The 15,465-nt window shown below is 42.0% G+C and overlaps 1 protein-coding gene across 1 annotated transcript in view; it reads left to right on the top strand.

The window, feature by feature from the left end:
* The window catches only part of stox2b (storkhead box 2b), a 53,961-nt gene that overhangs the window by 26,922 nt on the left and 11,574 nt on the right, over nucleotides 1-15,465 (top strand). Inside the window, exon 2 of the mRNA XM_026181491.1 lies at nucleotides 2,525-2,677. Coding sequence (XP_026037276.1) covers nucleotides 2,525-2,677 — 153 coding nt within the window. The remainder of the gene's footprint in view (nucleotides 1-2,524; nucleotides 2,678-15,465) is intronic.

Here is a 15,465-nt window from a genome sequence, read left to right as displayed (position 1 = left end):
ACTGCTAAATGTTAACTGCTCAGGAGGCAGAGCCAGGTAATCGATTCCTAGCTGCTCCCGTCTACATGTCAAAATATCCTTGGACAAGGATACCCTGTATGTTATTCTAATGTTGATTATGGTATCTTTTTAAAAAAAATCCCTTTTAATTTTTTGTGAGAATTCTGCTGTGGACAAAGACTACTAGTGCTCAAACTCTCAGCAGGAACACACATCCAGACGTTCCTTGAGTAGTTAGATCTAAGTACTAGGGGTGCAATGATACGCAAAATTCACGGTTCTGTTCGGTTTGGTTTGATACTTTGGTGTCATGGTTCGATATTTTTTTGATACAAAAAAAATGTATTAAAATGTATTAAAAAATTAATTTGTCATTTATTAAAATTATAAATATATATTTTGGTAAATGGCCTGTATTTGTATATGGCTTTACTAGTCCCTAAGGACCCCAAAGCACTTTACACATCCAGTCATCCACCCATTCACACACTGGTGATGGCAGCTACATTGTAGCCACAGCCACCCTGGGGCGCACTGACAGAGGCGAGGCTGCCGGACACTGGCGCCCCCGGGACCTCTGACCACCACCAGTAGGCAACAGGTGAAGTGTCTTGCCCAAGGACACAACGACCGAGACTGTCCAAACCGGGGCTCGAACCGGCAACCTTCCATTTACCATATATATTTTAACTCAAAAGTACAGTCTTTAAATTTAATGTTGGTGAAACAACAAATTAATAAAAAAAATAAATCTATCTGATGGAGAAATCCCTCATCTTTGGAAAAGATTTTAAAATAAAAGCTATACTATACGCTTCTTCTGGGCTATATTCTCAGCAGCATATTAAACATATCAGGTCCCCATAAGGAGAATCATGTGCTAACGGCTGTCTAAATCACTCGGGTAAAGTTTGTAGCATGCTGCTTGTTGTTTTTGTCTGCTTCCACTTGTCTTTGCGCGAGGATGATGTCGGAGTAAATGTGCAGTCATATTCGTTGTGTTCCCACTAGTGCTGTCAGCGTTAATCTGAAATGACGTTAACGCCACAACACGGCAAATCTCCGTTAAAGAGCTACCGCGGATAGACCCGTGCGTGGGGCTGGACGGCGTCAACACGTTAACGAGCTAACTGCGCTAACGCACTAGCTCCCCCCCATGTAATTGAGCATTGCATGGCACATCCGGCATACTGTTTTACTTTAGTCCATGACGCGCTTACCTTCAGGGTCATACGTCACATGAACACCAAAATAGTTCGAAAGGCCAGATCTGAATGAGGGTGGGGGAGGTTCAGTTTGCCATGTTGCAACGAGCTTAGCTTCTGTCTGCTAGCTTGCCCTGCGCTCAGTGAATCTGCGTTCGACTACTCCGCCTAGGCTGCACTGTCGAGTGCAGATCCACTGAGCGCTCAACACAGACAGCATCGTCAGAAGGAAAGTTGATAAAATAAATTAAAAATTTTTTGTATTGTTCGATACATATGCGTACCGAACCGAAAGCACTGTATCGAACGGTTCAATATCGATACGAGTATCGTTGCACCCCTAGTATCTACAGTTTATGTATTCTGTTCTGTTAAACGTTGTCCTAATTATCTGACAAATCCATGGAAAGACCATTAATCAGATTAGACTCTGGTCCTACTTACCTTTCAGTATTCTGCAAATGTCATAGTTACATTGTAATGTTTTAAAAACTGAGCTTTAAAACATACCTACAAACATACCGCCTATGAACAGTGGTAATAAAAGAAAAAGAGGCCGACAGTGATCACTGACTTTTTTTAGTGGCTTGTTTAGTTTAAATGGAAGAAGATACAAAGCATTAAAACATGTTAAAAACACAACAGCCTTAATAAACAGAGTAGTTTGGACTTGGAAGCAGGATTCATAGTCATCACTTAACAATCGGATATTTTGGAACCCCTCAGCCTTTCTCCTTGTTTCCCTTCTTTAAGAATGGCTTCCTGGTAGCTGCTGATCCGCTGAAACCATTTCTGACAAAGTTTTGGTCAACAGCAAATGGATCAACTGAAGGGGCAGATAAATCTCTCTGTTTCTGTTTCAGGTTTTTGCTGGATTTTTCTTATTTCTTAATGACATGACTTTGAGGTACTCTTCTGCTGTAGGTAGATTTTATGCTTGCTGCTTAATCTTTTTTGTTTTGGCCTCCGGTTGTCCAGCTTCCTCAAATGTTTAAAAGAGACACCTCACACATTTTAAGGACACCTCAAGTTTTTGGCTAATAGCTCCTTGGGATTCACCTGATGGTGTAAAAATACTTCTCAAAATGTGTTATCTTTGGTGATACTTCACAGATTCAACTAAAACATTGGAATAAATGATCTGTTTTGGTGACAGGATGGTAATGTAGTGCCTAAAGACACATTTTCACAGGACTTCAGAAAGCCTGAAGAGCTGGCAGACACATGACTTTTTATTTGATATATTTCTAAGATGTGTTTTGTTTTGTATTGTGCAGTTTAGGAAACTTGTCACTTAACCGTTTTCTGTCTTTTCACAGGTGATGTGTCACCGATCAGTATGTCCCCCATCAGCCAATCACAGTTCATCCCTTTGGGAGAGGTTTTGTTATTGGCTATCTCTGCTATGAACTCTGCCCATAAGCCTGTCACTCAGGAGGCCTTAACTGAACACCTGCAGACATGTTTTCCAGGTAACACCAGCCTCAGTCAGCACTGTGTGTAAACTCTTGTCTACTCAATCACAGTTACAGGTTCAAGTTACTGTCTTTCTTATCACCTTCTCTGTTATCAGTTAACCTTTTAAAAATGTAAATGTGTCAGTGATATATCTCCCCTTGCCCCTGTGGGGCGGTCCTTATCCTTCAAGCTCAGGTCCTCTACCAGAGACCTGGGAGCTTGAGGCTCCTCCAGCAGATCCCAAGAACAAAATCCGAGATCTCTTTCCAGAAGAGCGCAGTCCTGGGAACAGCTAAGATACCGGACCCTGGAGCTCTCAGGCCTCTGGTAGAGGACCCGAGCTGGAAAGAAAAAGACTGCCCAAGTTTTATATCACTTTGACCTCCGACATGACAATGACCCAAAACACACTTTGCTCATGGTGAAGAACTACCTTCAGAAAACCAAAGTAAACGTTATCTGCTGGTCTACACAAAGCTCTGAGTTGAAACCCAACGAAAATCTGTTGGTTGAACTGAAGATCAAGAGATTCACCAAACAGAAGTGACCTGGGATTGCTCAGGAGATGTGTGTGTGAGACTCGTTGAACACTACTACAAATGACTGATACTGTTAGTATCAGGGGGGCTAATAATTTTGACCCAGGTCGTTTTTGTGAAATAATTTTGCTCCTGTGGGCAAAATAAAATAATGTAAAGATCCAAAATAAAAAGATAATATATGCATTTTCCATTTGCATTTTTTTCCTGAATGGAACATGTAAGAAAATCTAACCAGTTAAGGTGTAAAACAGTAACCTGAAACCCAGTTATACTCACTTCCACTTTTTTCCAGTGTTTTTCTGTCACCACTTTGTGCACACATACAGAATGACTTGACTGTATCATACGCTCCAAATTTGTCTATTGTCTCAGTGAGGTGGACAGTGAGATTCGATGTGGTAGTAAAGTATGACACAGCTGTGTCTCTACACTCCTGGTATAGCTCAGAAAGTGTTGTTTATGAGCAGGGTTGTGGCAACAAGAGTCACTTACTTTAATCAGCTTCTTAAGCAGTCGAAAATGTCGGATTTATCTACATTATGTCTTTAAAAATGAGGCATAAAGTGTTTATTTGTCTTGTAACTGTCTCCTCAGTTTTTTTCATAAGGCATGTTATGGAATTTTAGTTATTTGGAGCGTTACTTATGTATTTCTTTATGTTACCTTTGGCTTTTAATATGGTAAGCATTTGTAATTCAGAAAAGTTACCATGCAAGAGATTTATTGACTTATTAACTTGAGAATTTGTGGGAAATTTGCACACATTCCCATGTCTGGTTTAATGATCGCATCAGCCAGCATAGTCCCTGTGACTCTGTACATAATGTTAAGTCAAATTGTTGAATGTTGTCATTGTGTTTCTTAAATTTGTAAAGTCTTAGTTCAAACTATACGATCAAAGATGTTCCTTTGTCTCTGACCACCTCTCCAGCCACTCTGTGCTGGGGAGGTTTTATTGTAGACAGTGTTGGGAAGGTTACTTTTAAAATGTATTCCATTACAGATTACAGATTACATGCCCTAAAATGTATTCTGTAACGTATTCCGTTACGTTACTCAATGAGAGTAACGTATTCTGAATACTTTGGATTACTTAATATATTATCGTGCTTTTTACAACAACGTGAATGCACTATTGCTGTGTGATTTATTACTGTTACTGAAGGTCCGCGACTCCAAACTGTAGTAAAGGGACCTCTGACTAATACGGCGGGGTCCCTGTCGGCTCGTAGCCGAAAACTAGCTTTACTTTGTTGTGTGGGTCAACTTTTCTTGCGAGAGACAGAGAGAGGCGTTGAAAGGCTGCTCCAACGGAACTTATTGTTTTCGGAGGAAAACACGAACACGGTGTACAGTCGAGTCTTAATAGCTTACTTACAACTGGGCTCGTCAGGCACTCTTCTTGGCTGCAGTGGTTATTATTATATTTACATGCTTCCAGCTCCCGTTTTTCCTCGATGACAACTCGTACCTTTCCACTCCCCTTTTTCTCCCTCCCTCGCTCACAGACACATAACGTGTATGGCAGTCCATTCTCCCTGCAGCACGGACTACACTGCCCATGATGCTACATTCTTTAGAGCTATACCTGTAGCATTCTGCCTGTTAGCTTAGCACAACAACAAAAAGGCGCTCTCTCACCCAGGAAACACGCAGAGCGAGAGCGTCACCCTGTAACCATGGCAACTGCAAGCTGCCGCCTGGAACAACAGAACGTAGCTGTCAAACAAAACCGAAACAGTCCTGACCCGCGACAAAATGAAACAGGGAAGTACCGCAGTGTAATCCATTTATTTCAACAAAGTAACTGTATTCTGAATACCACCTTTTTAAACGGTAACTGTAACGGAATACAGTTACTCATATTTTGTATTTTAAATATGTAACGGCGGTACATGTATTCCGTTACTCCCCAACACTGATTGTAGATACATCCTATCTGAAAGATCTGTTTCTTGTGTTGTAAGCTTCCTGCTTTTATGACCCTTTTGGTGAGCAGGAGGACACACACACATAGTGCCTTGTCTTAGAACCATTGGGGGGGGTTTGCGGTGGGAGGTGCTTGTGCTGTGATGTGTATTGTAACTGTTATGTCAATAAATAGCTGCGAGGAAGCTGCTAGAGAAGCAGAAGCTAGAAGCTAGAAGCTGCTCATCACCTGTCTCTAGCTTTGGGCTAGAGACAGGTGATGAGCATTAAGCTCCACCGCCTGGTTCTGACCAAGGCTTCCCTCGTTAGCGAGTTAAAGAGCGGTTGAAGATGTTCTGTTTTGTCTTGTGTTCTTCATGAGGAATAAGTCTCTAAACTAGCGGGGCCTGTGGTAACACAGACCCAACACATGAGGTCTACACATCCTCATCCTTCTGCTGTGTTGCACATGCAACAATTACAGTGAGAAAATTGCTGTTGCTTTATTATTTATTCGTTATTTCTAGTCTCTTTAACATTATTATTATAGGCAATTTGTTTGAAACATTTTAGATCAAATTAGATAATATAGTCAATATATATTCCTATAGTGACATGTTTTTATTAGAGCCCCAGCAATTTATCAGCTGGCCAGTATAATTGGTTGATATTAGACATTTGGGGAAATCTCAGCATCAGCATTTATAAGACTGGATAAATGAAAATGTAAAAACTACAGAAGAAAAGGAAAAAAACATCTCAACCATGTTACGAGTGTGTACTGCGAATCTTGTCTGCTAGAAAGTACTTTTCCTGTTGACAACACACATTTGGAATACCAGAAATACAACACCAGCAGAGCTGGGCAGAGCATAAACAAGTCAATAAATCCATCAGGCTTTATTCCAGAAAGTTGATGCTGTTCATCTGGACGTAGCTTTTTCACTCACCAGAGAGACTAAAGAAATGTCACTTGGATGAGTGACGAAACATTTCTCCCATTGAAAACGTCCAGATGCACAGAATCAACTTTTTGGGCTTTCCTTATCCGGATGATTGAGCATGCATGAAGACATCAGACTTTGTTATTCCCACATTTTCACAGTCCTAATAACCAGTTTGAATTGGCAACATTTAATGTGTTGTGACTGCACACTAAATCTGCACACTGTTTCTCCACACCTGACATGAGGGAGCTGCAAACAGGCAAAATGCTGCTGAAAAATTCAGATACATCTTGAAATGCTTTAAAGAAAGGACCTGGTATGTTTTGAAATTTCCTGGTAGAGTGTTGAAGTGCATGTCTTATTTTTTGCAGTTTTAAACAAGACGTGAGGTCATATGACCACTGTTTTCTGAGTGGGAGGGGCAGCTTCCATTAGAACTGCCCTCCTGGCAAACAAGGAACAGAACAATAGCGCCTGTCTTAAAGGCCAGCAGAGACACTTCATCCACTCCAAAGAGAGCCATTAGGAGATTAGGTGGTAGGCTCACATTGAGAATCTTAAACAGGGAGTGAAAAACCTCTGTCCAGAACTGACCGAGACTGGGACAAGACCAGTACATATCAGTAAGGCTTCAGCAATGTTGCATCCATCACAGTATGGAATGATTTCAGGATAGATACAAGATAATCTGGATTGTGAAAATTGGGCGGGTAAGGAAAAAGTTTAACAGCAGAATAAACCCTTTATAGCACAGCCCAATAGAGGTAATGTGGCCGATCAATGTCTCATAAATTCTGTTGCTTTATTGGTTTTAGGGCACCCACTAAAATGGGTCATCCAAGTGGCAGTGGTACCAGGGTCACATTTTGTGACCACGTGAGCTTTCTGGTTCAAATAGTTTTTTCTTGTGATATAATTATTATCATTGTTATTATTACTCATTTCAACTGTTGTAACAAAAGTATTTCCAGATATGGGATAACTTTTCTCATCATCTCAAGCCAGTTTTCATCATTGATGTTAATCAAATGTATCAACAAGATGTCTCCTTGGCTATTCTTGATTGGTTTAAAGCAGTGGTTTCCAGCATTTTGGACCAGGCCACACAGATGGACACAGGATCCTTGCAGATGGGACACAGATTGTTAATGTGTCGTGACATTTTTTTTGCTTTGGTCGGCAGTTCTAGAAAAAATTTGAAAACCAGACTGATAACTATTAAAAATATGTGTTTAAACACTATAGAGGCTGAAAAATAGGGCTGGGCGATATGGCCTAAAATCCATATAGCGGTATAATTTGAAGCACATGCAGTAACGATATATATCACAATATATTCTTTTCTTCTGTATAACGTATTTTCCCCACTATAAGGCACACTTACAATCCTTTAATTTTCTTAAGCCGATTTTATGTGCTACACGGCGCTCAAAAATCTGTCAAAAAATGTTTTAGTGCGACTTTGGTTGCTACGAAGTCGCACCGCTTGATGGATTGTCGGAGCGTCACGGCTACTGTAGTCAAGAGCCTCACTGAGTAATCTGGGTCCTAAACTCCGTTTACGTCAGGTCCCAAAGTCAAACCTACACTGCAGCATCACTGAGAGTTAAAAACTGTCTAAATTCTTTCATCTTTAATAAAATGATCAGCGTTGCTGCTTTACCAGGTGTAACTATTAAGTTTAACATCCAGGCATCCATGAAGACAGAATTTATTAAATTTAACGGAGTTAGAAGTTAGCAGGAAGTTAGCTCGCTAGCTTCCACCTAAACATGATGTAGCATGTTCTGACTGAGAGATTTCTGAGAAAATTCAAATGTACAGCTCTGCTGCCACTTCCAACATAAATGAAGACAGAAAACTAAACAGCAGTGGCGTTTGCAGGGTTACTGAAGTTGGGCTAGCTGGTATAAAATGATGTGCTATGTGATTGCTAGCGACACAGCTATGTTAGCATAACATAAACACAGTGAAGCTGGAGGATTAACACTAACCTTTTTCCACTCGATAAAAGTTAACGTGAGGGATTCTGGTGGTCAGGGACAAATGTAATCGCAAAGCAGGATGCTGTACACGAGCCAAACTTCAGTCAGGAGAACAACTGAGATCATTCATCCACAATACGAGGTTAGTCATTAATATACTGCAACAACATGGGAACAGAGCAGCTGTGAGAGAATTCAACATTAATGAATCAATGTTACAGAAGTGGAGGAAGCGCAGTTTTTGGCTTTCCCCATATTTCAAAAGTGCTTCATCTCTTTGCTATTACTTATACTTTGCTGGGGCAGGGATAGCTCAGTAGGTAAAGTGGTCGCCCCATGATCGGAAGGTCGGCGGTTCGAATCCACTTAACGGCTACCCTGAGGTACCCCTGAGCAAGGTACCGTCCCTACACACTGCTCCCCGGGCGCCTGCTTAGTGGGCTGCCCACTGCTTCACTAAGTGAATGGGTCAAATGCAGAGAAAAACAAGTAATTTCCCCATGGGGATCAATAAAGTATCCATTATTATTATCATTATTATTATTATTATTATTATTACTGTCGCCCGCCATAATTTGTAGATGATAATGGTTGTAGCCGCTGCCATGCTTTTGACCAAAACAGGGGCAGCTTGATGACATCATCAACATGCTCTATTGCAGTAGAGCGGTATAGTCAGAATCTCTATCGTTGGCCAAATTTAATCGTTTCTACCATATACCGTTTATACCGCCCACCCCTACTGGAAAAGTTGCTAACTATTAGAATAAAAGGTTGCTGAGGTTGCCAGGTTTGTCATAGCTGCAGTCCTCTTTCAGATTTAAACATTAAAGGAAGTTTGCTATTCCATCTGTAAGTTTGCTAATAGCTAAAACAGAATAGATGTTAGCGAGTCTCAGGTGTGGGACTTGATTGACCAGAGGGCAGCGGCTCAAACAGGTGGTGGGTGGGGTGCAGTGGGTCACCTGTGATGGCCCTGGTTTTCCTGAGACAGGAGGATCTAGTGATGGCAGCCAATGATTTTTTTGGGCAGTGTTAATTATCCTCTGCGCAGCCTTCCTGTTCTCAGTTGTGGCCCCTGTGTACCAAAAACCCTGGCAGTAGGAGACCAAACTAGGGGGCTGAGAGCCCTGTGGGGATCCGATGCTGAGTGACAGTGCGAGGTAGATGTGGGGGCCGGTTTGTCAAGAAGTTTTTGATCCAGGAGCAGGTGATGTGCTGAGACACTATCCACTCAAATGACTATAGGCGTGAAGACTATGAATGTATGTAGTCATTGACAATGTCTATGCCAGTGTTTTGGGGGATGGGAATGATGGTGGAGGCCTTCAGACAGGTGGGGACCATGGCATGAGTCAGGGAGAGATCAAACAGCCTGGTAAGGATCCCTGCCAGTTAGTCCACGCAAGCTTTAACCACCATCCCTGGGATGCTTTGGGTTCATCGCTCTCAGTCTCCTCCTGACCTCATGTTCCTGAGGGAGAGGGTTGGTGGTGGGGAATTCGGGGGTAGAGGGTGCTGGGGAGGGGTGGTCTCAAATCGAGCAAAGAAGGTGTTGAGCTCCACTGTGAATTTGAGGCTGCTTTTGGCGGTCAGGGGGCTCCGGCCTTTGGAGTTGATGAATGCTTGGATCCCTCTCTACACCTGGAGGGGGTTATTGTTGTAGAGGAGGCCCTATATCCTCCTCCTGCCTCCCACCTTGGCCTGTTTGGTGCCCCTCCTCTTGGCTCTTGCATTGCTGTATAGAGACCTGTCCCTCAGCCTGAAGGCCGAGTTTCAAGTTCTGATCTGAGCCTGCACTCCACTCATCATCCAAGGTTTTCAGTTAGGAACAACTGTTACTGTCACATTTTCTACACATTTCAAACATGCCTCATTTAAAGTCCACAGCAACGATATGGACGCCCTCAGGGTGCTCTCTGCTGTTTGCTGATGGAGGTGATTGCTGTTCCTGACAATAACGGGCGTCTCACAATCTCAGCTTGGGTGCTGTCGGCCCAGTCTGAAGAAGAGTCCGAGTTCAGACTGAGGCCGATGTCTGATTGTTCCTGATAAATTAGGAAGACGCAACCAAAAGGCATAAAAAACCTTTTTATGCCTTTTGGTTGCGTCTTCCTACAACGCACTGATCACTTTAATTTATCAGGAACAATTAGACATCGGCCTCAGTCTGAGATCAGAGTGTCGAAATTGTGGACACAACAGGAAGTTGTCATTGAGTGTAGTGAGCATTTGATCACCTCCAAACCAGCCAGAATGATTGAATGAAGCTGAATAAATGCTCATGTGCCACAGTGATTATAATCAGTCAGTTATACATCTGGATTATGGTTATGGTTGGGTTTTTGCCTTATAATATAAAGCACCTTGAGGTGACTGTTATTTAATGATTTTGCTTTATATAAATTAAACAGAATTAAAATGAGTTGAATAGATCTCATTCTCATTCATTGAAAGATTCTTTGAAACACATCACCCAGGTATTTCTTCCCACTTATCCGGGCTGGGTGACTGGGGCAGCAGAGAGGTCCACAGGGCCTCCTCCCTGTAGGACATGCCTGGAACCGCCCAGGAGGATCTTGTCAGATGTCAGAACCACCTCAACTCACTGCTTTTGATGTTCAAGAGTAGCAGCTCTATTCTGCGACACTCTCAAATGACTGAATGTGCACACATTAATGGAAATACAATATACGCTACTTTTCAAAAGTTTGAGAACAGCCCAGTTTTTCCAGTTATTTATTGCAGTTCAAGTCGTTCAAGTCCAATGAACAGCTTGAAATAATACAAAGGGAACTGTGAGAGTTTTAAAACAAAGGTAAGGTTACCCAAGGGTGGGATATAAAACCTGCAGGACACCGGCCCTTGAGGCCTGGAGTTCGACACTGTCACGGTTTGCCGGGGCAAGCCGTGTGGAATATGAAATAGGACCCAAAATGCGGCAGCTCTGGTGCAGATGAGTGTTTATTTACAGGGGTGTGAGTACAAACAGCGGTGGCGACAAAACATGAAACCGGAAACCTAAACTGGGTAAACTAATAAGACAAACCAGAATGAGGATGCAGGGAGGTCCGGAGAAATACATACGGGGAGACCGAGGGGAAACAACACAGACGAACCAGCGATTACCAAGACAGAAAATACAACTTAAATACACTCAGAGAACACAGGGAGATTACACACAGGTGGGAGACACAGCTGGGAGTGAACATGACGAGACCAGGGAGGCAAACTGAAAACACTCACATAAGACGCAGACCTTCACAATAAAACAGGAACACACGGGGGGGAACAGGGTAAACACCAATTAGAGAACAGAACCAAAATCGCGAAGAGAAAACACAAAACGCTGGGTCAAAAGGACCCAGGATCATGACAGACACCCCTTAACAATTTAAAATCTGCTCTGCAGCAATGGAGGTTGATTAAGCCTTGAAAGATGGTGCTACTAATTCCTACAGGTGTTCCAACTTTTCTAGATTACTTCCAGCCCCCTCTGTCTGCATAAAGCAGTGTTGAACACACTGTGGTACTATACCTTCGTGAGCATCAGTTGAACAGTATCGTACTGCAGAAAGTAGAGTGTTGCTACAGAAATGGCAAGAAACAGACAATTAACAGTGGAGGAGAGACAGACCATCATAACACTTATAAATGTAGGTCTGTCCTACAGAGAACCTGCAAAGAAAGTCAAGGTGTCAGTGAGTCCAGTTTCCTTCACCATCAAAGGCTCCCTGAACCAGAACAGCTACCACAGCATTCTGCAGCACCATGCAGGATCCTCTGGTATGGACCTAGTTGGTCAGGGCTTCATCCTACAGCAGGATAAAGACCCCAAACAGTCCAAGCTGTGCCAGAACCACCTCAGGAACAAAGAACAAGATGGTGAGCTTGGAAACATGGAGGTCCAGCACAGTCTGTTTGCTTAGCCTGGCAGGGCAAAGGACACTGTCTGAACTATGGACACGCACACACATATACACTTACACTGATAAGCACTCACTCATCCCCCCTCCCCTTCCAATGCCTTCGATGCTTGTTGCATCCTGGGAACACAAGGCGGGTCTGGGCCCGCGCTGGAGAGTCGGTGCAGTGGCAGGATGGCTGCTGTGTTGCCTCATCCCCTACCCACCTCTGTTGCTGGTCACGTGCTTCATAATGTTGTGCTGTGGACATTTATGTGCTTTCTGTGCAGAGGAGTTTTTTGTTTCCTGTTCTCATGCTGTCCTCCTGTAGCCCAGCATGAGTAGAGGTCTCTTTTTTTTCCTCTTGTACTTTCCCATTGTAGTGTACATTTCACTGTTTTTTTCTGTAATGCAACCGTTCTCTGACTTGTATCCCCATGTGATGTCTGTGTTGTGTGTGTAAGGTCGGGGGGCGGGTTCATTCCACTGCTGGGTAACCTGCCACTGCATGTGGCGAATAAAATTTGAACTTGAACTGAACTTGAACTAAATTGCATAATTTTCAATAAAAACTGGAAAAATTGGGGTTTTCTAAAACTTTTGACCGGTAGTGTATAAGGCAGTGAAACAATTCTAATTAGCTTGAAAATTTATATTTGGTATGACCACCTTTATTCTTCAACCTCACCTGAACTCTGTTAGGTGAGCTTTCTTGTAATTTCTTTAAGTAGTCTCCAAGAATAGTTTTCTGGGCTTACTGAAGTTCTTCTTTGAATGTTGGCTGCCTTTTGTTCTCTCTGTCAAGACGATCCCACACTGCTTCAGCAATGTTCATCATATTGTGTACCAAGCATTATGAAACATTATTCTTTGAACCATAACATACTAAACCCCTCCTAATTCAACAAAGAAATTTTTCAAGCGATTCACTGTGTCTTATTACTCTCGCTACCTGGTCATCGTCTTAGCACGATTGAGGTGGCTGAACAAACACTCACTGTTTCTGTGCATGCAGTCTATCTTGTATTGCATCAGTCTGGATGCAGTGAAAAGCTGCTATGATGTAACTGACAGTAATAACTCCAGACTGGTAGAGGAGTGAGTGAAGGAGATGCTAAAAAAGAAAAGAGAAACATGGAGATTGAGGGGTTAGTTACGGAAAGAAAAAGTAACAGTAAGCAACAAAGTAGAACAAAGAAGAAAAATCAATAAAAAAAACTGCAGAGAAAATCCCATGAGGATTGAAATAGAATCACTTTTCACTCCAGGGTACATTTTTGTAACCCAAAAAGAATAAACAGATTTTCCTGTGCTGTTTACCAGTCCATAAACTTAAACTGATGATGATGTTGGTTATTTACAATGGGTAAAGTAATACTCATGGTGTTTACTCATAGCAGCCATGTGACACCAGATTGGCTGTGTGCGGTTTTGTCAGGGTAGAGAGCCGTTAGCATATCATCCTGCAAACCTTGAGTGTAGATCTGTAGAAGACTGCATTCGATTCCTAAGGGCTGACAGGGACGCCTACTTCACTGCCTTTCTCTAAAACCATCGGTGGTTTTAGAGAAAGGCAGTGACTTTGCTTCCACTGTCAGAGGCCATAAGATGATTTGTAATCTTTGCTGCTGATTCTGTACTGTGATAAGTTCTGAAACCCAACTTAAACCCTTAAACTAAACATTTCCTCTACAGAAGATCAGTTAGCTGTTTTACAACTACTCTTTCAAGAACATTTGGGTTAAAAGGAACTTTATAGATTGGCGTATAATTAGTTCAGACAGCTGGATCAAGCTGTTTAATTATTCCCACTAGGGGTGGGCGATATAAATGATATACGATAGAAACGATATAAATTTGGCCAACGATAGAGATTTTGACTATATCGCGATAGCGCATGTTGATGATGTCATCAAGCTGCCCCTGTTTTGGTCGAAAGCATCGCAGCCAGTGTTGCCAACTTAGCGACTTTGTCGCTATATTTAGCGAGTTTTCAGACCCCTTAGCAACTTTTTTTCTAAAAAAAGTCTCTAAAAAAGACGTGAAAGCACGTATCGCTTTTACTCTCAACAAGCAGCGGGTGCTGTAACGCAGTCTGTTCTTCTTTTACTCTTATGCTGTTTTATGGAACACAAGGTTTAAAACTACTTATAAACACACACACAAAGTAACTCCACCAGAGCGCCTATTTCGGGTCACTTTTGCCGGTCCAAGCCCGAGTAAAGGAGCAGGGTTGGAATTGTGACATTAAAAAAAACAATAATTGCTAAAATAAATTTAATTTGTAGCTCTAAATAAACTCTAAATGCATTTAGGACATTTTTTACTCACTTTATGTCTCTTCCACGATGTTATTTCTCTCTCTAACAACACAGGTTACAATTAGATTAGCATGACCAATTATGCAAATTAGGCGATGATGTCATTTAGCGACTTCTAGCGACTTTTACGACAACCAATAGCGATTTTCCTTACTGAGGAGTTGGCAACACTGATCGCAGCGGCTACAACCATTATCATCTACAAATTATGGCGGGCGACAGTAATAGCAAAGATGAAGCACTTTTGAAATATGGGGAAAGCCAAAAACTGCGCTTCCTCCACTTCCGTAACATTGATTCATTAATGTTGAATTCTCTCACAGCTGCTCTGTTCCCATGTTGTTGCAGTATATGAATGACTAACCTCGTATTGTGGATGAATAATCTCAGTTGTTCTCCTGACTGAAGTTTGGCCCGTGTACAGCATCCTGCTATGCGACTGCATTTGTCCCTGACCACCAGAATCCCTCATGTTAACTTTTATCGAGTGGAAAAAAGTTGGCGTTCATCCTCCAGCTTCACTGTGTTTATGTTATGCTAACATAGCTGTGTCGCTAGCAATCACGTAGCACAACATTATATACCAGCTAGCCCAACTTCAGTAACCCTACAAACGTCATGCTGTTTAGTTTTCTGTCTTCATTTATGTTGGAAGTGATAACAGAGCTGTACGTTTGAATTTTCTCAGAAATCTCTGTCAGAACATGGTATGTCATCTTTAGGTGGAAACTAGCGAGCTAACTTCCTGCTAACTTCTAACTCCGTTAAATTTAATAAATTCTGTTTTCATGTATGCCTGGATGTTAAACTTCATAGTTTCACCTGGTAAAGCAGCAACGCTGATGATTTTATTAAAGATGAAAGAATTTAGACCGTTTTTAACTCTCAGCGTTTGTTTGACTTTGGGACCTGAAGTTGACGGAGTTTTGGACCCAGATACTCCGTGAAGCTCCTCACTACGGCAGCCGTAATGCTCTGACAATCTATCAAGCAAAGTTGTACTAAAACATTTTTTAACAGATTTCTGCAGCCAAAATCGGTTCGAGGTCAGTAAGCACAACCAGAATTCATACATAAGGCACAATCTCGATTTTTGAGAAAATTAAAGGATTTTAAGTGTGCCTTATAGTGTGGGAAATACGTTATACAGAAGAAAAGAATCCATCCATCCATCCATCTTCATCCGCTTTGTCC

This window comes from Astatotilapia calliptera, chromosome 2 (assembly GCF_900246225.1).
Source record: "Astatotilapia calliptera chromosome 2, fAstCal1.2, whole genome shotgun sequence".
Lineage (NCBI taxonomy): Eukaryota > Metazoa > Chordata > Actinopteri > Cichliformes > Cichlidae > Astatotilapia > Astatotilapia calliptera.
This window is presented reverse-complemented; position numbering and strand designations above follow the sequence as displayed.